This window comes from Protopterus annectens, chromosome 16.part0 (assembly GCF_019279795.1).
Source record: "Protopterus annectens isolate FY-2018-M chromosome 16.part0, PAN1.0, whole genome shotgun sequence".
Classification (NCBI taxonomy): domain Eukaryota; kingdom Metazoa; phylum Chordata; order Ceratodontiformes; family Protopteridae; genus Protopterus; species Protopterus annectens.
In genome coordinates, this window is record NC_056750.1 from 399,421,005 (window position 1) to 399,445,127 (window position 24,123).

The 24,123-nt window shown below is 38.8% G+C and overlaps 1 protein-coding gene across 1 annotated transcript in view; it reads right to left on the minus strand.

Moving 5' to 3' along the window:
* PTGS1 (prostaglandin-endoperoxide synthase 1) overlaps nt 1-24,123 on the minus strand; it is a 944,136-nt gene that overhangs the window by 455,289 nt on the left and 464,724 nt on the right. The window contains exon 5 of the mRNA XM_044058285.1: nt 23,508-23,651. Coding sequence (XP_043914220.1) covers nt 23,508-23,651 — 144 coding nt within the window. The remainder of the gene's footprint in view (nt 1-23,507; nt 23,652-24,123) is intronic.

The window sequence follows — 24,123 nt, forward strand, 5'->3', positions numbered from 1 at the left end:
AGCTTCTTGGGATTATTTGTTTGTGTGTATAACTAAGATGGTACATATTATACAAGATTAGATGGTTAGCAGTCTTGTTATACTGTTTCACAGCATGTTGAGCTGCTTTTCTTGTAAAGGCAGCAAAGTGTAACATAAACCAAGCTGAGCTTTTACCAGGTATTACATGACAGTGACAAGAAGCACACTTGCCCGAAAAAATGAACACCACTCTCAAAAGCATCTCCTCTCTAAATGTAAAATAAAAAACATGCTAAATGAACCACTTCTAATACATAACAGAAATAGAAATAATAAAGGAAATGCAGTTAGAAAACCGTTTCCATAGCATATTGCAGTATTCATTCAATGCTTTTCTCCACCAGAATTTAAAGAATACTAAACGTGGGAAAAGGAAAAGCTGTATACTACAAAGAATAATTCTTGGTATTCCAGTTATCAGGAAATTGTATTTCATATGCCACAAAGGAATAATTAAGGCCTCTCAAGCCACACTCTTTGAGATCATATATTTTTATATAAACTTCTTGAGGTATAATTTCCAGATTAATATTAATATTAATCTGGAAATTATATATTAATATTGTTACACATGTTATTATCCTCTATGTCATCAAACTGACACTTCAAGCTAAACAAATCTCGTACTGAAAGTTTTTGTACAGCATTTTTAAAACCTGTACATTTCAAAAGCATACATATTAAACACGAAAACTATTGTGTGCTTATGTACTGCAATAAAGAATTATTTTAACAGCAGTATATATCCAGACAGAAGATTATGCTGGTTATGCTGCATGTTAGATCAGGTATTATTTAAATGTACAAAAATACTGTATTCTCTTTCCATAAGTCTAGAAATGCAGCCATATTAATGCCGACTTCTCAGTTTACATACAGTTTCAGTGAATGTACTTTCAATCAGTGAAAGTCACCTTCAGCCAAAAACACTGGTAAGAGCAGAATGTGCTATGCATTTCAGTACAAACACATTTTGTTTGTATGCCACAAGGTTTGGGAACCGAGGTTATACAGGCATGTAGAAACATACAGCATTTTGGTATTGTTAGGAAAACTTCCGACACAGTAAGTTAAGCTAGTTCATTTGGACTCATACGTAGAAAGTCTTAGGAGTACAGACACAATAATATAAATACAGAAGCCAGGTCAAATATTCAGCACTCCAGAATATTAATGATATTTTTCGGGAGGAAAGGAATATCAGCACTGTTATCCAGCATTCCATAATATTGCAGAATTTCTACAGACTGTTTATCAGCACTGTTATTGGAGACAGTATTCAGATATCATTGACATCTTCCTTCCGTGTGCTTAATAAAGCATTCTTAACTGAACTACAGTGCTTGCTGACTTTATTCTGAAATGTACAAGAAGACCTGGCAAATAAAAGACGACTGGCATCTGTTCAGCACAGTTCTGGCTAATTAACAGATAAGGACATTTATTCCACTCTCATTCATAGGTTCATAGATTAGTACTAAGCTAACTGCTCTTGTGAGCCATTTTAAGCCTAGCCAATTATCCCTTGTGAGACTCAAACCCCGCACCTTGTGTTTGTAAGGCAAACACCTTAACCATAAGGCCACCTTCCCAACCCTTAATAAATTCCAAATTTAATTTATAATTTTATTAATAAATAAATTCCAGTTTATTCCACTCAATCCAGTTCATACCAGTATCCTACAGTAATATCAATTCTTTCACTGTAATACATGACTGCTGTTTTTTAGGCAAGATAGAAAATTCTGAGTGGCAAAATACAGAAAGGAGAGTTTATCACAGCATACCCACACACCAATAACAGACCATTGTTATTATGCAACCACAGGCAGCCTTTTGTTTTATTAACTTATTTTTACTATAACAGTGATGTAGTTCTTAAGTCATGTGCATATTCATTATTGCAGAATGACTAGAAATAAATACACTGGTAAGTTAATTATCACATTACTATGAAAACTCATCAAATCATATTTATAAAGTTTTTTTTCAAAGTATGATCAAGCCCATGCATTCATAATAACTAGGGATTTAAGTAAATAAGAAACAAACAATAACGTATGTGATGCCCACCATTGCTGCCAATATGTGTTGTCCCCACTCTGGGCCAGTAATCAAAGAGCCTGAATCCTCACCACTGACACTGGAGAGGGATGTGCACTTGGAATACAAATGGATATACTCAGTATTTCCAGATGCAGACCTATCTGCATCAAGTACAATTTCCCTTAAGAGCACACAGGGAATGCACTCAACCCAATGACTGGATGCCTCTATATCTGTCTCCCTCCAGATCCCCAATAAGACTCCCCACTGGTACAGCTGTAGGGTTAGGTCCTCAGCTGAGTCTCAGCTGAGTCTCTAAGCCAAGTCCTCCAGCACCTTCTCTGTGAACCCTGACACACACACACACTGAGAGATTTGATTTTTCACACACACACACACACACACACACACACACACACACACACACACACACACGAGAAAGGCTGGCACAGATGCACCTGCTGTGCCCCCTTCTGCCCAGAGTACAAGGTAGTTATCACTGCCACCAGACACGTCACAATCAGCTGCTCTAAAGCCTTTAACAAAGATTGCTAATTATACTGTGTAATATTAATATAATACAAATGGTAGTAGTTCACCAAGATGGCTAGGCCTTCTAGAGTGGCCCACATAGTGTCACCAATTAAATATAAGCACGCTCAAAGGTTAAGTACTTTCTACAAGGATCAGCCACAATAACAGTTTTAAATATATTTAATAATAAATAATAAAGGAGCATAAAAATACTGAACATATATTAACAGTAAACCACAGATTTCAGATCACAGGAAATATTGAAAAAATACTGATGGACAGACTCAGACAAATAATGAAAAACAATATCTAAACTAAGCTTCACTATATTCCTTACTGAATCTAAGATAATTCTACTGTTCCCTATTTAAGTTTCTTTCTACCAGAAGACAAGATGCTGTGGGTGAGCAGTCTTTCTAGTCAGGTTTCCCAAACAGAATACTCAGTACGCTGAGATTTCTCTTTGCAATATCTAAAATATAATTTACAAGAGGGCTGGCAGAAAGACATCATCTGGTCACCTGACTCTGGGTTATCGCAATATTCCCCTCTGAAGTTGAGAGGAAATTAGCACAGACAGCCACAATACACATCCAAATGTTGATGGCAGTGCCTGGGACCTCTTCTCTTTTCACTGAGCTAATGGCCAAAGGCTGTCCCCCAGAGCCAGCATCCCAGATCCTATTCATCACTGTGGGGTGCCTGTATAATGGTTTAACAGCTCATTTACATTTCCTTTATTTTTCTTAAAGTTGACCTCTGCTGTACAAGTATCCTCTATCAAAACATATACATTTAATTCAGCTACAATAATACATGTACATTTCTTTTCATTTTAGCAGGGTACATTGTTGATACATTTCAAGACAAGCAGAGCTCACAAATCCATTTTCAGCTCATGCATCTGTACAAAATCAGTTTGATACACAAATGAAATACAGTTCTTATACATTTGTAACACAAGCATATATAAATCAGTTTGATATTCAAGGGACATATCATTCTTTACAAAACTCCACCTGGCTATGCTGGCACTTGCTCATATCATCACACCATATCCATAAGTAATTCATTTTTTTTCTTTAAACGTTTAATACTTATATTTCAGACTGAAGTACAAACTAACAACTCCAAGTTTTAAAAACACCATTAAGCCTAACCTGTTTGGAAGGGCAGACAGATAAAGCCCTGACTCTGACCTGGCTCAGTAAGGATCAGTTAGCAAACAGGACATTACAGGAACCTGTGAGGAAGGGTGGGAGTTCATGATAGACACTGGCTTGCTGATGCTTAATCTTAGGAGATGTGGTCAGCCGCAATGCTGACATCTGCTAAATGATAGGAGTACAACATGCAAAATGGAGAAGGACTGAGATGTCTGCTTTACACTGTAAAGCCATATTCATATGACAGCCATCAATGTGTATGTGATGGAGTTTGCACATGCACAGGTTGATACTACTGCAGGCCCTTGTATACAGAGCTTGCACATCTACCATCCACTATTGTTTCCCCTACACTGAGATCCTATCCCCTACAGAAAATGAATGGGCATTGCTCTTATTTTTTTTTACAGGGAGCAAATGGACATGTAGAACATCTAATCAGGTGGTCATCAGGCAATGTGCAAGTGGGGGTATTGGCAAAAACTGAAAAAAGTGCTTCAAATGTCTAAGCATGTGACCCTTGAAACACTCAATACATACAATTCTTAAATATTGGACAAAGAAAAAAATATTACCAGGATCAACATTTTAACATTTAAGAGTTAAAATGTTTGTTAGGCTTAAATTAAAGCATAAGGAAAATGGTTACAGTTTCATAGTTTCATACTAGGTTAACTGACTTTGACATTGTAAGCTTAGCCAATTATCCCATGTCAGAATCAAACCTTGTGTCTGTAAGGTAAGCACCTTAACCATTATGCCAATCTCCCATAAAAAAAATCAGAAATTCAAAGTTCAAATAAATTATTATGAAATACAGACCATTGTTGTTTTAATATTTCCATTAACTGAAAAAATGGATAGCAAGACATCATTAGTCCATATTACATTCCTGCTACAATGCTCACAAGGATGAAAAAGATCTTACTGTCCATTTTATTACCCATGTTTAATACTTTATTTAAATCATGAGTTGTTCTGTAACAAAATAAATGGTTACTTGTCCCAATTTACAAGAAGGTTAGCAATTCAGAAATTTCAAATTATAGACCCATTAGCTTAACAGCAGTCCTATGTAAATGTTTTGAAAATTGTATGTAGCAACTATTGCTTGATTTCAGTAATCATAATGGTTTTATGGACATACACCAGCATGATTTCAGACATGGAAAATCTACTTTGACTAATTTGGTGGAATTTTATAACACTGTTACTGAAGCCTTGGATCAATCTTTAAGCATAGGAAAGATTATATAGATGGACAAAAATAATTTGATACTCTTTCACATATCTCAGTTGTTAAACCATTACACAATTGTGAGTTTAATCTTTTTTAAGTAATTGGGTCTTAATTGGTTGACTAATCACATTCAGTGTGTTTCTATTAAGAGAATCCATACTAAATTTCTCCCAGTTTTTTAGGAAGTCCTGCAGGGATCAGTGCTGCGTCCTTTGTTGTTTAACTTGTTTTTTTCAACTTGTCCAATTAACAGTCAGTTTTGGACTGCAAATGCAAAATTGTTTTTGTTTTGGATCTTACTGGTGATACAGATAAAACTAATACTTATTTGAATGTTCTTTCTAAATGGGCAGATTCAGCAGGACTGCAGTTTCGTTATCCAAAATGTCGGTTCGTGTACATTGGTACATTTACTTTTTCCAGTGATATTATTCTTAATGGTGTCAAACTTCAGGAAATAAAAGAATATACAGACTTAGGTATGCATATTACTTTTTTTTTTTAAGGACACATGTAAATAACATTTAAGCTAAGATGCTAAGAATGTTTTTTTTACTTAAATCTATAACTTTAATATTTGACATTAGTTTAGTCTATATGTATAAAACTAATATTCACCCTATTCTTGAATATAACATTTTTTTCTACAGTTTGACTGAATTTCAATTTAATCTTTGGGAATCAGTTCAAAAGAAATTTACCTAAAAATATCCTATCAGTCAGAAATTTAACTTCCACTGTTAAATGCAAAACATTTAATTTACATTCTTTCCATTACAGACATATAAGAGGGAAGGTGATACTTGCTTATAAGATTTGTAATAGTGAATTATTACAAACAACATATCGGTTTCCAGAAATCACCTTAATCACGAGAATGACAATGTAAACTTTAATACAAAAAAAGATTAACAGCAATAACAGCAATATTAGGGAAAAGTTTATAAGTATTGTTATACCTGGAATATGTAATAAAATTCAAAGCAAAATAAGATTACTACAAATGTTGGATTGGTTTAAACTTAAATTTGATGAATGGATGGGTGATGTAAAGTATGGCATAAACTGAAATGAATCAGCATCCCTTGATGGCTCTTGGAGCTAAATGCCGGGAAAAAAATCAATTATGAGTCAATTAATATACTGCAAATAGAAAAAATAGATGAAAATAAAACATACAAAGGATGGCTTACTGCATTAGCTGTTAATGGAAATTACAATCAAACATAGCAGTCAACAAAGCATTAAATAGTACCAAAAAATACTTCCTGAATGAAAACCAGACTGGGATAATCCCAGACAGTTTATAGTAAATAAATTATTGTTAAGCATTTTTGTATTAACCTCCTGTAAGACTTCATCAAAACAAATGCATATATATTATACCTTTTATTCCTAAGCCTTTACTTTTATCCTTATTCATACTCATGTCAATAGCCTTAAATATTAAGTTGCTTAATAACTACCTCCATCCATTCTTTATTTTATTGTCATATAAATTATATTATTTGCATAAGAAAACATAACTGTGACTAATTCCTTGTATAGTTTTGTATTCTGCTAGTCTTAAAGCTATATTCCTCTTGCTAACAACTGCATTCATAATCAGTGCAAATAAAATACTACTCACTGGACATTAATGTTATGTCTATTTCTTGACTTAACCAATCATACACCACTATTTTCAATTTATTATTTTCATACACATATATATTTTTATTACTTTTTCACTTGCATTATAATCTTTCAGTATGTCCAATAAGGTTTTGTGTTGTATCTTATTAAATATTTAACTCAAATCACCTGCCATAATTTTAATTTTAGACTTCCTGTTTATTATATCATCTACAAAATTTCTTCAAGTATTTTATTTTTCTAATCTTGTATCTATTATTTACAAAAATATCTTATAGTCTGCATTATTTAACACTATTAGTCTCTAGTTTCTTATGTTTTCCTTTTTTCTACATACATTTTATAGCTCTAACACATTTCTTTTTTCTCCATTGCCTTTCTCAAACCATTCATTTAATACTTCCATAAAATACTTCTGCTAGTCTAACATACCTTTATACATATAACGTTCAATCCCATCTAATCCTGTTGCTGAATCAACAGTTATTTTTTTCTTACCCTTCTTTATCCTTTTTATTTTTTTTAATTTCCATTTTCGTTTTCCATCTACCTTATTTTTTAAATGTCTTTTCTATATGCTCTATTTTATGCTCAATTTCTGAGAGACTTGATTGGCTACAATCACCTGCATTAAAAGCTGAAGTTAAGTGGAAACTTGCAGTACTGTATTTTAGTATTCTGTTAAGTGCAAACTTGCAGTACTGTATTTTAGTCTTCTGTTAAGTGCAAACTTGCAGTTTTAAAAGTACTGCATTTTATTTTCTCTATTACCCAATTGTTTCACTGAATAGTGTGATGTGTGTCTCTCTGCAGTTAGTTCTCCACTCACCCTCCATGTTCTTGTCTTGGTGTTAGTGTTGATGGCTCTGGAATTGCCTGCCCCTCCTGTAAGTCAGTATTTGAACACTCCTCCTGGGTCCATCTCATTTGCTCACTTAACCAACTATAGTGAGATCATATTCTGAGTCTAGTGTTCACTCTACTTAATACAGAGAGAAGATTTAAAAGGCCAACCCACTTAGGTTCTTCCTTCCTCTCTCCTTGCATTTTACTAACAAAAAAAATTGCACTTTATTCCTCTGCTTTTACTGTATTTGTGTTTCCTCCTACTTTATTTTGCTTTTGCCTCTTCTTAAAAGTACTCAATTTTATTTATTCTTCTGTATTTACTACTGCTTGGTAGTAGCCTGATTAAATTGTAATTGTTATTCCAAGTCTTTTGGTTTAAGCACTTGGGCTTCATACCAGTTGTTTTAAATTAAGAAGGTTTGTGGTCTGCACTCTTGTGGGGGGAGAGGCTGGATTCTGCCCTTCTGAGCTGGGAATTTCTGGTCACATGCTTATTGTGCCTGTTTACTTGAACTGTTTATTTTATTTATTTATTTTACATTTGTTGACCGGGTTAGTCCAGCTGGATATATGTCCATTTTCAGTGGAGGCCCGGGGAAAAAAGCCAAAAATTTACAACAACATAAAAGGTCAAGACAAAGACAATAACAATATAATTTGGTACACAAGAAGTTTTAACAATTGTAGTACAAGCCTAAGATTATATATTTTATATTTCAGTAGGGAAAAGGAAAATTTTATCTACGAATAGATGAATAAGACTAATATATTTGCATTATAAATGGTGTAGTACAAATCTTTATAACATATTACAAAATTAGATACACCTAGTAATTTATGATAAGAGATACTAAAGGTCACACAAAAACCTAAGAAAGAAAAACACTAGAGATCAATAGATAGAGTATAGAAGATCAGCAAACAAGGACGGATTTCTAGTGATCTTTAACACATAGGTTGAGATACTATATGAAGGTGTTTGATCATTCCACAGTATATACATATTTACATGAGAAAAAATCCTAAGGAAGGTTAAGCTCACTAAAAATTTGTGAGGCAACACAAGATAATGATCATGGGAGGCTAGGAATTGTTGGAGTCTAGTTAATAGTCAGGTGCTTAGTCTGGGTTAACACAGGGGCATAGCCAGTGTGATTTAAGGTAGGGTTTAAGCTTGCTTTTAAATAAGCTGACAGAGGATATTTTGGTAAGCTGGCTTGGGAGGATGTTCCAGGCTTTACCTACTGTATTGGAGAACAAGGTGTCACCAGCTAAGTTGTTGGATTTTGATATTTGTACAAGTAGGTTATTAGCTGAGCGTAAGGTCTTGAGGTTATTATAGGGGATGACTAGGGATGTAAGTATGGGTGTATTTTGAGGTAAATAGAGGATCTTATGGGCTACTATTAATTGATTGAAAAGTATTAAATTTGGCAGCTCTAACCATCCTAACTGATTTAGATTGATACAGTGATGAGTTCTATAGGAGGAAACAGCTGCAAATCTGGCAATATTGTTGTAGGAGGATGTAAGTTTACTCAGATTACTTCTACATATTTTGGTATAGATAGGGGAGGCATAGAGCAAGGTAGAGATGAGGTGGGTACGAGCAATAGTAACCCTGGCTGGAGGTGTAAGAAAGGGTTTTATTCTATAGAGGGAACCTAGTTTCTTGTTTACTATTTTTATGGTGTTATTAATGTGAGGTTCGAAGGATAAGTTGCTATCTATTAGTACCCCAAGTAGTTTGGTGGTTGGTTCAGGAGATATTACAGTTCCGTCATTTGAAGTAATAGTAAAGTTAAGTGGGGAGGTTCTGCGGGTGGGGGTAAATAGTAGCATTTTTGTTTTTTTTGGGATTAAGGATAAGACATCTTTGTAGGAGCCAGTTTTCAACTGTACTAAAGGTCATTTGGGTTAGTGACTGAAGTTCTGATTGAGAAGCAGCAGCACATATGAGTGTGGAGTCGTCAGCGTATTGGATACAGTCAGCTTGAGGAATTACAGAATGAAGGTCATTTGTAAAGATGGAGAAGAGTAATGGGCCTAATATAGATCCTTGCGGGACACCTAGAGTGACTAGGACGTGGGAAGATAAAGTATTTTTCCATAGTACAGCCTGTTGTCTGTTATGTAGGTATGATTGGAACCACTGTATAGTATGGTTGTCCAATGACAGGTTTTTGAGTGTGTCTATAAGGAGGTGGTGATTCACCATGTCAAATGCTTTGGACAGGTCAATAAAAAGAGCTGAGGATAGAGTATCAATATTACAATTACTGTTAATATGGTTAGTGAAGGATAAGAGAGCAGAGGTGGTGCTATGAAATGGTCTAAAGCCATGTTGACAGGGTGCTAATAGATTGTGATCAAGTAGGTAGGTTAACAGTTGTATGTGTATACATTTCTCCATTATTTTTGCCAAAGGAGATAGAATAGCTATGGGCCTATAATTGGACAACTCTTTGGAGTTACCACCCTTATGCAGGGGAATAATGTGAGAGACTTTCCAGATTAGGGGAATAGATCCTTCAGAAATAGTTCTGTTAATGAGGATGGATATGGGGTAGGCTATGACTTTAGCAGCTTTTTGCAAGTATTTTGCAGGTAATTTATCAGCAGAGAGAGTAGTGGGTTTAAGTTTCTGTATGAGGTTACAGATAAGTGAAGTGGGCACTGGCTGAAAATGAAACTGATGAGAATTATTGGTAGAGGTTGTGGCAGAGCCTGGGGTGCTAGGGGATAGCTGGTTGGCTAGGGATTGTATGGTTTCAGTGAAAAAAGTATTAAATGAGTCAGCTATTTGGATGGGATTTTTGTGATCAGAGCCAGAGGGAGAGGGAGTACTTGAGCATCCAGGGTGTAGGAGGTTATTGATACCTCGCCAGAATTTTTGGGGATTATTTTGGTTGGTTTGTTGTAGTTGGTAGTAGTAGTTTCTTTTATCGGCTAATATGGCTTTTTTTGTTTCATTTCTTAGCTGTCTGAATTGCAGGTGGTTTGAGGGGCTTTTTGTTGAACGCCATTTGGCCCATTGTTTATTTCTTTGGAGGATTTTTTGTTTGGTCGTTTTGGTGAGCCATGGTGCCGGTTTGGTTCTAATTCTAACTTTGTATAATGGGGCATGGCTGTCTAAAATGGTTAGAAATTTAGAGTTAAAGTATTTCACGGCATTATCTATTGGGAGGTATTTCAGTGGTGACCAGTCACAGGTGACTAGTTCAGCTTGAAAGTGAGCAGGGTTAAAATTTTTGGTAGTGCGAATAGTTCTACAGATGGTTGAGCTTAGGATGACAGTATTTGTTCTGATTAAATAGGTAACCAAGTGATCACTTATGTCCTCAGGGAGGGTGCCTGTTTTATAGTTTAGTTGGGGGGTATTAGTGAGTATCCAGTCAAGGGTACTATTTTTGTTGTTAGTTTTATTGGTGCAGGTTGGGGATGTTATAGTTTGGGTAAAACCATACAAGTTGGTATGAGTAGAAGGCTGCTCAGATATACAGGAGTTCCAGTTAATGTTAAAATCTCCAAGTATAATGGTTTCTTGGGGGTAGTTACTTGAGAGCCAGCTGAGGATAGCCTCTAATGTGTTGATGTTATTGCCTGGGTGAAGATAGACACATGACAGATATATGGCTTTGCTTTCTTTCTGAAATTGGTTATATGGCTTTGCTTTCTTTCTGAAATTGGTGCGCCTTGTTGCTGTAGCATAGACCAGAGTCAGGCCTGCTGAATCTAGCTTTGTTTGTATAACTTGAGCACTGATCCAGGCCGTCTTTTTTGGAAAAGGTTCCCCTGCACCCTAGTGGCAGGAGTGTGCAGTTAGAACTTGTCTGATTGAAGACTGCTGGAACAGGGCTCAGTTTTGAGCTTTTTTCTGGTTAATTGGGTAACTTGTTTAAATCAGTTTGATAGTTTTCTATTGTTTTATATATATAAAAAAATAAAAATTGCACTTTATTCATCTGCTTTTACTGTATTTGTGTTTCTTCCTACTTTATTATTAGGGGCATTGACTACAACTACAACTCTGATCTGAGCTATATAACAATAAGTGTCCTTTTCTGTGCATTTAAAGTGTTTTTTTTAGATTGTATCTGCTTTATTTTCTAAAAAAAAACTTATTTCCTGCCTTTTTAAGCTAGTATAGTCCAGTTTTCAGGTTAGTGGTGAATTCAGGGCTGTGTTACAAATCTCTGTGTTTGCCCATACCTTACTTGGATAAAAGGACGTTTCTTTGTTCACCTGTGAGAGAGGGGAGCTTTGAGCAGCCTATCTGTCCCTGAAGGAGTGGTTTCAGCCCTGAAATTAGTAGTTATTGGTCATTTTGGGCTAATTTCTATCTCTTTCATTTCCCTGCTCTAAAAACCGCATTTGCCCAGTTTTGCGTGCCGAGCAGTGTCGGTTAGCTAGGGTATAAATATTCCAGGCTCCATAAAGTCTCCTCTTCAATTTTTCCCTTGGAACTGGACAAACTTTCAACTTACGCACTAAAGCCATTCATTTCTCAGCCCGGCACTTGCTCAAAACTCATAGCAAGCACTTATAAACCCTAGCACTAGACCCCCCTGTACTGTACAGAAGGACAAGGCTCTCTATTCAACCTTATCAGCTAATCAGTAAAACAGTTCACTGTACCTATCCAGGCATGTCCAAAGGGCAGTTTCAGATGTATTCTCCAGTCCAACTGGTGAATCTGGGCATTTTGAGGCAATGTTACAACTGCTTCATGTACACAGACAACCCTCTCCTCCTACCACCAAACACTAATACATGCAAGAGATGCAATTATACAGCCAAACTGAAGGCTAAGCTCTCTCAACCCAAGACTGGATCAGACAGTCAAATGGAGAAGGGAAATACTTGCATCACACCACCAGTCTCACACAGACCCATTAAACCAGCACTGACAAAAAACACACATAAATACACAAAAACATACTCGGAGGCTCTAAATAAAAATATGCAAAAGCAACAGAGACCTCCAAAGAAGACATCCAAGCAACCTCCACCCCTCACCACAAACCATGAAACACATACTTCACAAAACCAGTGTGCCACACAATCACAGCCCTTAAGGCAAAATAACATACCCAACACACTAGTAATAGGTGACTCAATAGTCAGGCACACTGACATCCCACTCACTAGGCTGAATAAGGAGAAGGTTACTGTTAGTTGCCTGTCAGGTGCCAGGATCTGCCACATAACACAAGCACTCAGGTCACTCCAGAACAAGTACAAATATGACTGTCATTGTTCATGTTGGTGTGAATGACCTGAGCCGTACCTCCCTGGACTACATGAAAAGAGACATGGAAGAGCTCTCTGATCACGTAGCCCAGACTGGTATGACTCTGACTCTGAGTAGCATCCTGCCCTCACCAAGAATGATACCACGGTATAAAGAAAAAAAATTATCAATTTCAACAGTTGGCTAAGTTTCTGGTGTCATTCAAAGGGGATCCAGTGTCTGTCCACCTGGGATGACATGCTCGACAAGCCACACTGCTTCACTAGAGATGGCTTGCACCTGTCACCCTTAGGCTTTCGAATACTGGCCAAGGCTATTGCCACCCACATAGTGCCTTTTTTAGGCAAGGCTCAAAAGACAAATCCACCGCAATAAATAGCACAAATAACAAAAAAACTGAGCGTAATGTTACTCAATGCCAGAAGTCTAAACCTCAAAATGTACGCAATCAAGGCACTCCTCAGTATGGAGAAAACCGATATATGTTCAGTAACAGAAACCTGGTTTAAGGCTCCAGAGAGCAACCCAGCACTACCAGGCTACAACACATACCATACATTTCGGCCACATAACCAGGACTGAAATACAAAAGACGGGGGAGTATCCATAGTCATCAAGGATACCCACACCTCCAGGTTAGTGGCACAGCACGATGTTTCAGAGTTCATCCACGTGCAACTAACAATGGGCAAAACTACAATTCAAATTGTAGCTTGCTACAGATCACCCACCATGTACATTTCTGGAAACACTGGGAAACATAAAGGTCCTACCAAAAACCCTAATATTGGGTAATTTCAATTACCCAAACATTAACTGGGAGAACTACTCAAGTACTAACTCCCCTGCTCAACATTTCCTAAAATTTATAAACTCCAATGCCCTGGATCAACTTGTCAACACTCCCACCAGAGGTGACAACATACTGGACCTGGTCATCATCAACATGGGTGACCGGTGTTCCACACCAGAGGTCAACCCCTCACTGGTTAGATCTGACCGTAAACAAATTGCTCTGGATATCCACATTCCGCCCCCACCCCCAGGCAAGAAAATCACTGTGAACAACTTTTCAAAAGCAAACTTCACATTACTTAAGACCAAACTGGAAAGTTTCAAAGCCCCCATGCTAAAGGATAATGCTGTCCAAGCTGCAAAATCCTTTACTAATGCATTCTACAGGCACCTACAAGAATGCATGGATTGTGCTATCCCAAGCAAAACCAAGACTCACTCCTCCAAGAAAAGGAAACCAGTCAGACATCCCTTATCAGTATCAGCTAGAAACTATGATCCCTCATAAAATCATCCAAGGCAAGCTTCGAAAGAAAAATTGCCAAGGACTCCAAAGATAACCACACGGCATTCTTTAGCTATGTCAAGAATCTAAGTGACAATGCTCAGATCTGCTCAGAGTTAGTGCAGAATGGCACAAAATACACTGAACCAACAGATATCCCCAACATCCTGGCAGACAGGTTCAGTGCAAACTTCACCTCCTCTCACCCCAAAAGGGCCCATAACCATACCAGAAGAATGTAGAGCCCCTGAAATCACAGACACTCAGGTTAAAACAGGCCTCTCCAAAGCCATAAACACAGCATCAATGGGATGGGATGGTGTCCCAGGCTGCTTCCCACATGAGCTCAAAGACAAACTAACCGCTCACCTAAACACACTGTTCAAACTCAGCCTCTCCACAGGCTATGTACCCATAGAGTGGTGCACAGCAACGGTTATTCCGCTACACAAAGGTGGAGCCACAACAGACCCCAGGAATTATCGACCTATAAGCCTGACTAGCATGGTCTGGAAGACTATGGAGCACATCATCATGGAACTCATTAACAGAGACATTGGGAACCTCCAAACACTGGACCCTGTTAAGTTAGGTAATTGACTCTCCGGCTGATACAGACATCCTCCAAAAGGTTCTCACTGAGACGGACACCTGGTGTTAAAATCATGGCCTCAAGCTAAATGCCAAAAAGTGCATAGTCATCCCTTTTGGAAAAAACAAAGTACCCACAAACTACCACATAGGTGGTAGTTCCCTAAATACGGAAGACGTAATAAGGGATCTGGGGACCCAAGTAGATAGTAATCTCTCCTTTGATAATCACACTGCCAAAGTGGTTAGAAAATCCTTCTATGTGGCCCACCTAATCACAAAAGGGTTCCCATCCAGATCAAAAGAGGTCATTGTGCCTCTCTACTCATCACTCATCAGACCCATCATGGAGTACAATGCCCCATTTGGGATGTACATTCCAAGACACCTGCAACAGCTGGAAAGACCACAGAAGTACCTCACCAAGAGGATCACTGGCCTCAAACAATGCCCTATGCAGCTCGATTGAAGAAACTCCAGCTGTACTCGGTTGCATATCGCCTACTCAGAGGTGATCTCTGCTTGACATACAAGGCCATGTCCAAGCCAGAATTGATGGACATGCTCCACCTAAAGAAAACCATATCCCCTCGAGCCACATGTTCTAGGGATCTAAACCTCACCACAACAATAAATAGGATGTGCTGGAGGGATAGATGCCTGCCCTAGAGACTTCCCATGTTTTGGAACAAGATTCCAATCTACATTAAGCAGAGCTCCTCGCTAACCCTCTTCAAGAGAAACCTTGACGAGTGGATGGGAAACAGAAAGTTTACCTCAGGGATCACTTCAGTGGCTCTGGTGGACAGAGGCACAGGGAACTAATATAAGGGGGTGGTGAAAGCCAACACATTCTGACTAGGCTTTTAAATGCCTTCGGGCAGATAGCTAGTACCTACCTATGAACCTATATATTATTTTATTACATCCATTATTTTTGTGTTTTAACATTTTCTCCTTTCTCATTTCTTATTTCTCTTATTATCCTATTTTCTTCTACTATTTTATTCAACTAGGGTGCAGCGTCTTCTTTTTTCCCTTGTGAAAAATATTTTCTCGAGTCATTTCACATATCTTCCCTTCTCTTTCAAAAAATTATTTCTTGTTTCTTTCTACTACTCTAAAAACTTCATAACTTACTTCCTTATATTTTTGTTTCTCTTCTTTTCTTTTTAAAATCTACCATTCCAAGAAACATTTCTTATATTTTTCTTTAAATTTATCCAGTAACATGTCCAGTTTTTGTAAAACACTATCATACCTGGAAGATCTTTTTATAATTGTTTAGCCTTTACCTGGAAGATCTTTTTATAATTGTTTAACCCTTTCTCTACATTTCTCATCTAAATCTTTTTAATACCTTCATCTATCTTTATATACCTCCCACTTTTTTGAATTTCTATCCAAATTGCCAAATGATCTGAAAATCCTATAACTTTTACTCCTTCTTGTATAATTTTCAAACTTTCCAAAATTGTAAAATAATCTATCTCTGTTCTTATGTTACTCCTTTTATAGGTCCACGGCTGATTATCCCATTTATTTTTCAACCATTCAATATCTCTGCTATTATCTTAACATCAGCACCAACTTTTCTTCTTCTTCTTTAGGTCACAATTAAATTCCCCCACTAATATCATCTCCGTGCTCACACTTATATAATCTAAATTTCTTTTAAACATATTCTTTCTTTTTGTAATGTAAGTATAAGCTGCAATAATTATATAAACCTACCTCACATCTACTGCTGTGAGTCTTCCCACGTTACTAAGGTATAATCCAAAATTCCTATTGACTTTTGACACAATATCCCTATACTTGAACATGTTTCTTTTATTATATTACAAATATTCTCACCTTTCCATAATATTTCCTACTTGTAATCTCTTCCATTCTATCAAAAGTCTCACATCTTCAAATATAATAACATCCATGTCAAGTGTTATATTCTACTACAATAACCTAGCCTTCTTTTGATATTCTTTATACTATTCAGATTCTTTGCTAAAATGTTCAGCTTTTTTGTTTAATTGCCCTTCTATCCTTTACCTTTTTTATTTTCTTTCATACCTACACTCTTGAATTTCTGTTTCTTATCATTTATCCTTTTCCCAGTAGAATTCTTTTTTCCCTTAATCGCTCTTCAGTTTATATTTTCCTCATCACTCATTTCTACATTTCTCTATCCCCTTCTTTTTCTATCCTTTTATGTTTCATTTTTTTCTCTTCTCCTATCCAATTACTATCCATCATTATTTGCCCTTCCTACTCCTTTTTTCATCTACTTCTATACTTTGCTCTTATAATATCTCATGTTCCCTCTCATACTTTTCTCGCCCTTTCTCCTTACCTTGTGTATTTTCCGTACAATCCATCCATAAATGCCCTATTCATTCACATTTCACACATTTCATTTCATGCTTTTTAGCTTTATGCCTAGTGACCTGGACAATGTAATGCCGGATCATATAACCATATGATTCCAGTTGTGTGCATGTAGCATGTTTGTGACAAGGCTCATTCAGACACAAAATCACATAATGCTATGAGCACAGCTGAGAACCCAGATAAAGATTTCACAGCAAAGTCTCTGCTATATGTTATTAATGGGAAGAAAATTTCTATACAAGACAGGCAGATTGGAGAAAGAAGAAATAGAGGAGGAACACATACAAGGGTGACGGGAAAGTACAGTTGTATACACTTACCATAAATGTAGATGTTCGAGTGTATTCACTGTTGCAGTCATCACACTTGTGGTTATCTGCCTGCAGGTAGCCCTCAGTTGGCCCAAATACCAGAGTCTGGGGATTTCTGCATCGGATGCTATCACCTTTTCCATGACGTTCAGGTCGTCATGGGTATAAAACATGCAGCCGAAGCCATTGCATCAGTTTTTCTTGCCCCAGATGTCAGGAGCCCCCAAAACAGGAAGCAATTACATGGTGTGGCGCACCCCCAGTAAAAAGTAAATACCATTGCCATAATATATGGCCAAAAAGAGGATAGATGGAAAGAATAGAAAAGTCAGGGGGCTGGAGGGAGGATAACCAGGACTGCAACAGTGAATACACCCGAACATCTACATTTATGATAAGTGTACACAACTGTACTATGTTCTTCATGTTTCACTGTTGCAGTCATAACACTTGGGTTGATTCCCAAAGCTGAGGAAGGGTGGAGGCAGTCAAGAAGTATTGGGGCTGGCTAGCAGGCCTTGTAAGACTGCTGTGGCAAATCCACCTCTGGATTTAGAAAAAATAGGTAAGTGGTAATGCTTGGTGAAGGCGTGCACAGAACTCCAGGTTGCAGCTTCCAGGATGTCCCTGGTAGGGACTCCCCTGAGAAATGCTGTAAAGGTTGAGGTAGCCCTAGTGGAATGAGTTCTGATCCCCTCTGGGGTAGGTTTTCCATGGTGTCTGTAGCAGAAATGGATACAGTGTGCTATCCCTTTGGAAATGGTTTACTTTGAAATGGCCTTGCCGTCTGCCCCTGTAGTGAAGCTGACTAGCAGCTGGTCAGATTTTCTGAAAGGTTTAGTTCTGTCAAGGTAGAACCTGAGCTGTCTGTGCACATCCAAGGAGTGCAGAATCTGTTCGCCTTTATTCTAAGGATTAGGGAAAAAGGTTGATAAATGGATGGATTGGTTTAGAGCCACACTGGATACCACCTTGGGCATAAATGATGTGTTAGTCCTGAGGGAAACCCTGTCTGCATGGAAAATAATGAAGGGTTCCACAGCCATTAGTGCCTGTAACTGAGACACTCTTCTTGCTGAAGTAATGGCTAGAAGTAAGGCTATTTTCCAAGAGAGGGATTTTAACTCTGCTGCAAGAGCAAGCTCAAAAGGGGGAAATGTGAGCTTCTCTAGTAAAAGTTGAGGTCCCAGGCAGGGGTGGGAGCTCTCCTCAGGGGGTCTTAAATTGTTAGTTCCTCTCAGGAACTGTTTGATGAGTGGGTGAGAAAACAGAGGTGGCTCAATATTATAATATGAGCTGAGATGGCAGAGGCATGAATTTTAATTGATGAGAAGGATAGGCCTTTGTGGAGTAACTCTGCTAGGTAATCTAGGATTTGAGGTAAGGTGGGCACGGCTGTATCCTTTCCTTGAGACTGGCTCCAAGAACAATATCTTTTAAACTTTTCTGAATAGGATTTCCTAGTACTAGGCCTTCTGGCCTCAAGGATGACATCCAGCACCTGTTTGCTGAGGGTTGCTGGTGGTGTATCCAGGGGATAAGCCAGGTTGCAAGGTTCAGGGTTTGCAGCTGTGGGTGCAAAATCTGTCCTTCCTGCTGGGACAGCAGGGAGCAGGTCTGATATAGGTGCCATGGTGGCACTGCTGTCAGACTGTGTAGGTGTGGGTACCAGTGCTGGTGTGGCCAGTCTGGGGCAATAAGGATTGTTTGATCTTAAGTAGTACTTTTGAGAGGAGGGGCAGAGGAGGAAAGGCATAAATTGAGAGGTTTTCCCATGTAAAGCATAGGGCATCCACTTTCCATGCTTGGCTGTGGGGATTACTGGTGCAAAATTTGCTCAAGTGATGTTTTTGGGGGGAGGCAAAGAGTTCCACCTCTGGAGTCCTCCACCTGTGGATTAGACATTTGAATGAGTTGGGTTCCAGCTTCCACTCATGTTGGTCCAGTAGATTTCTGCTTAAGTCGTCTGCCAGTGAATTTTGTTTGCCTGGCAGGAATTGAGCTTGCAGGTGCACTTGGTTGCTCAAGGCTGTGTTCCACAGGGCCATGGCTAACCTGCAGAGAGGGTAGGAATGAGTCCCCCCCTGTTTGTTTATGTACCACATAACTGTGGTGTTGTCTGTCTTTATCAGGAGTTGTTCTGGAAGGATAAGGTATTTGAAGGCTGTCAGAGCATAATGTACAGCTAACATTTCTTTTTGATTGATATACAAGGGAATTTGTCCTGGGCTTCATTTGCCTTGAATGCATTTGCCTGCCATGTGATCCTCCCACACACATAGTCTGATGCATCTGTTGTCAGGGTTTGGGCGGCAAGGAGTTGAGTGAAAGTAAGTCCCTTGGGGTTGCATGCCTCTACCCACTAAAGGAACTCTGCTCTTAGACAAGGAATGATAGGAATCAGTGTTTCCAGGTCATGAGAATGCTCACACCAGAGACTTTTTAAGTACCATTGAAGTTTCCTCAAATGCAGTCTTGCATATGGAATTCGTAGAATGCATGAGGCCATGAACCCTAGGGCTTGCAGTATTTTTCTTCCAGATAGCTGGGTTTTGGTGGCCATTAGTTTGAAGTAGTTTGTCAAATAAACCATTTTTCTGGAGTGAGGAATGCCATCTGGGAAGTTGTGTTCAAGCTTGCTCCCAGGAATACAATCTTTTGGCTGGGCACCAGTTGTGTTTTCGTTGATGGTGTACCCCAGAGAACTTAGAAGTCTCTTTACAAATGCCAGGTGCTGAAGTAGCAAATCCTGACTGTCTGCCTGAATTAGGCAATTGTCTAAGTATGGGTAAATTTGAATATTTCTCTGCTTGCAGTATGCAATGGCTGGAGCCAGGCACTTTGTGAATACCCTGGGTGCAGTAGATAAGCCAAAGGAAAGTGCAGAGAACTGATAGTGCATAGAGCCTGCCCTGAAATGTAGATATTTCCTGCAAGATTCCCTTATGGGGATGTGCAGATAAGTTTCTTTTAAGTCTAGGGTGACTAGCCAGGTGTCCTTGGCTAGCATAGGAAGAAGCTGTTGCAGAGTCAGCATTTTGTATTTTGGGACCACCAGAGAATTGACAGATCTAGGATATGGTGCCAACAGCCCTCTTTTCTGGGCACCAGGAACAGTCTGGAGTAGAAACCCTGTCCCCTTTGCTCTACAGGCACAGGTTGAATAAACCTCATAGTGAGAAGAGAAAGTACTTGCTTTTGTGCCTTTGCCCACTGGTTTGGTGGAAGGTCTGGCAACTTGGGGGCTGTCAGTGAGTGGAAATTGAATCTGTATCCCTGGGATACAACGTTTAGGACCCATCGGTCCTGGGTAATGGACATCCAGTTTTTTGCATGCAGGGTGAGTTTTCCTCCTAGGGGTGCAAGTGCTTGGGCTTTGCTGGGAAGGAAGACAGAAAAGTCATTGTGAATGTTTTTCATAAGGGGATGGCTTACCACTCCCTGTTTTAGAGGAGGGAGCACTCCATTGTTTAGATCTCTGCATACCCTGAGACTGTAGTCTTGGTGGCCTGTTGCCCCTGGGTTTGGACTGAGAATGCCTGGGAGGGACTGGAAAGGACCAGTTTTTAGAAGGCCAATGCCTGCTGAATCTAGGTGGCTGCACCTGTAAGAAATCTTTAACAGTTTGCATAGATTTAGCTTTTTCCTCCATCTTTTTTATGAACTTCTTCTGCTTTTGTTCCAAACAATGTTTCCTGGTTTAATGTTGCATCTAGTAATTTTGCTTTGACATGGTCTGGCAAGATTTGCTCCTTCAGCCAAGCATGCCTGCTCAGTACAGACCCAGTGACAGCAGCCCTGCAAGATGCTTCTAAGGCATCAAAACCACACTGCAAAGTATGTTTATTAACATGGTTTGCAGAATGGACTAACTGTTGTAAATCTTTATTTTCTGTACAATCTGGAAGCAACAACATTTTTTGTTTAATTAGTTCCATAATATATGCTGCTGGTACTTCAACATGTGAAACTGGCAATTCAAAGCCCTGATGGCAAGAGTTGTAGAGGTATATACCTTCTTACCCCATCTGTCTAAAGCTCTAGAATCCCTGTCCGAAGGGGTAGGGTTTTTGACTGTAGTAGCCTTAATGCCTTTAGCTCCCTGGGAAATCATTTCTGGATCTGCAGTGGGATTCTTAAAGAGAAATTTGTGAGTCAGGTACTCTGTAGTACCTGTCAGGCTTTCTAGGAGCTGGTGGTAAAGCATCAGGAGTAAGAATGGATTCCATGAAGACATCATCTACAATGTCCAGGACAGGGGGTATAGCTAGAGGCCTGTACTGAGGCAAGTCTAAAAATTCTCTGAGTCTCTTTTTGGACTGAGGGTAGTCCTGGCATTCCCAGTGGAAATGCACTCTGAAAGTATGCAAGGTTTCACCAAAAGAAAAGTCCTCTGGAGGTGAGGCAGAGGGAATGGAATCCTCTGCATCTGAATCCTCATAGGTAGATAAGGGTATGTCCTGGTAATCAGAGGGATAAGAGTCATTGGACTCATGCTCTGTAGAATCAGAAGGAAAATCAATCATTTGTCTTTTAGAGGGGAAAGGATAGCTTCCCCTAATTAAAGTTATAAGGTCTTCAGCCATTCTAAGCATTTGTTTCTGTGGCAAGAGAGCTTGAGCATGTGCTTTGGTTGTCGATTGTCTAGGAGTAGTGCGAACTTTGGGCCTGAGAAACACAGTAGTTTTAGTCAGAAAAGAAGCTGTCAGTTTAAAGCGAACATCAGAAGGTCAGAAGCCAGTGCCTGCACAGCGGCTCTGGACCCATCCAAGGTAGACACATCCACAGGTCCCATATTTGAAGAAGCATCTTGCGGCATACCAGACTCTGAAAGGGTCTCAGCAGAGGCCTACAAATCTGTAGAAGTGGGTATCAGGGGCTGTGAAGGCACCTCACTGAGTACCAGTGGACTGGCGACTTGCTTAACGGAATAGCCATCGGCAGTTTTGGACCTATGCGGTCTGTCTCTGTCTTTATCCTTACGTTTTTTCAGAATATCGGTAGTCTGATGTCTTATCAAAGCCATATCGGAATATGGATAATGAGAGAGAAAGAATTTAGTGACAAAGATAGCCCAACGACGAATAGTTCGGGTGTTAAACAAGGCACAAAACCTACAGCGAGGAATGTCGTGGTCTGGGCCTAAACAGATAATGCAGTAAGAATGCAAATCTCTGTGAGGTATTTAGTTTCCACAGACAAGACAATTGTTAACTTTTTCTGTCATTGGTTAGAGAAAGAAAAAAGGATCCCTAACGGGGTACTTAGCTTTAGAAGACTACAGGTTTCAAACTCAAAAAACGAAAATTTCAGGTAGCGGCCGACTGGCACTTGCTAACTGCTTCTGCTTCGGGCTCCCACGCGGCAAGAAAAGATGATGTAATGGCATCGGCTGCATGTTTTATACCCATGATGACCTGACGTCATGGAAGAGGTGACAGCATCTGACGCAGAAATCTCAAGACTCTGGTATTCGGGCTGACTGAGGGCTACCTGCAGGCATATAACCCCAAGTGTGATGACTGCAACAGTGAAACACGAAGAACATCAGTGGAATAGGGTAGGTGAGCAATGGTATATTTTTTTGAAGCAGGTGCACATTTTAATTTATTTTCAAATAGGTTAGGGGAAAAGTAGCATGGGAAATGTCTGAGTAAAAAGGAGGGCATATGTATGGCAACAGGAGTAGGAAAGCAAGCAGACTTGGAGCTGCTGACATAAATGGAGATGAACACCAAGAAGGGAAAGAGAGAAAGACAGAGGGAGGATAGCTGGTGGCTGGGAAAAACTAGCTTACAAACTGGAAGGGAAATGAAAGCCAAAGACAAGAAACACCATTATGGGGAATAGGGTGTGAAGTAATGACTGACACACGAAGCTGCATAGAGCTGCACCCCACTTCAAGCAAATGGGGTAGCCAGAACTTCAGCATCAAATTCAACAGGAAAATGTAGGTTTTAGTCCAGACTGTTTATGAAAAGTTGTGAATCATAAAAGTTGTGAATCAAGTTAAAGTAATAAGAAACATATTTCATACTTAAGCACAAAAACACTGAATGAACATGTAGATTGCTTAAGGCTTAATTCTCAGCAGTAAAAAAAAGTTATGCTTACTCCATTACATGTTTTTTGAACAATTTAATAAAAATAATAAAATAAGCAATTCAGTAACCTTTTGTTCCCATAGGAGTTGGGCAGTCTTCAGGGACAGGTGGAAGAACTCTTGTGTAGTAACTAACATTGGAGTACGCTTCCCAGCTGATGTAACCATAGTCAGAGTTGTATGTTGGAGGACTTGGTATCAGATTGGCTCGCACTAGTTAAAAAAAAGAAAAAGAACAGCTAGTGAGACCAGTGTATATATAAAATGTAGACAGTGGAAAAATGTTCCCAGGATGATACATTCCAAATACTCCTGTCTAGCAGATAATGTAAATAAAATACAAATAAAAATAGGCAGCTGATCCTGAGCAAATGATAGAAATTTCTGTTTTATACAAACCTGGCAGTGACACTATTCATTGCTACAACTCGGGTATCCAACAGAAAAATGTTCACTTTCTTTTTCAATCCAGTCAAATTATGCATATACCCTCATTCTTATATATGCTCATGGATGATACAGTATTTCCTAAAAGAGTTAACATCAAGAAATTCTAATTTTAACATGGTAGTCCCACAAAATGATATGTAACAGATTTACTACAGAAAAAGAAGGACACGATAAAGGTTTGCTGAAGTTCAGTTTAATTCAGATAAGACCAAAGAGCGCAAAGACATAGTTCAGA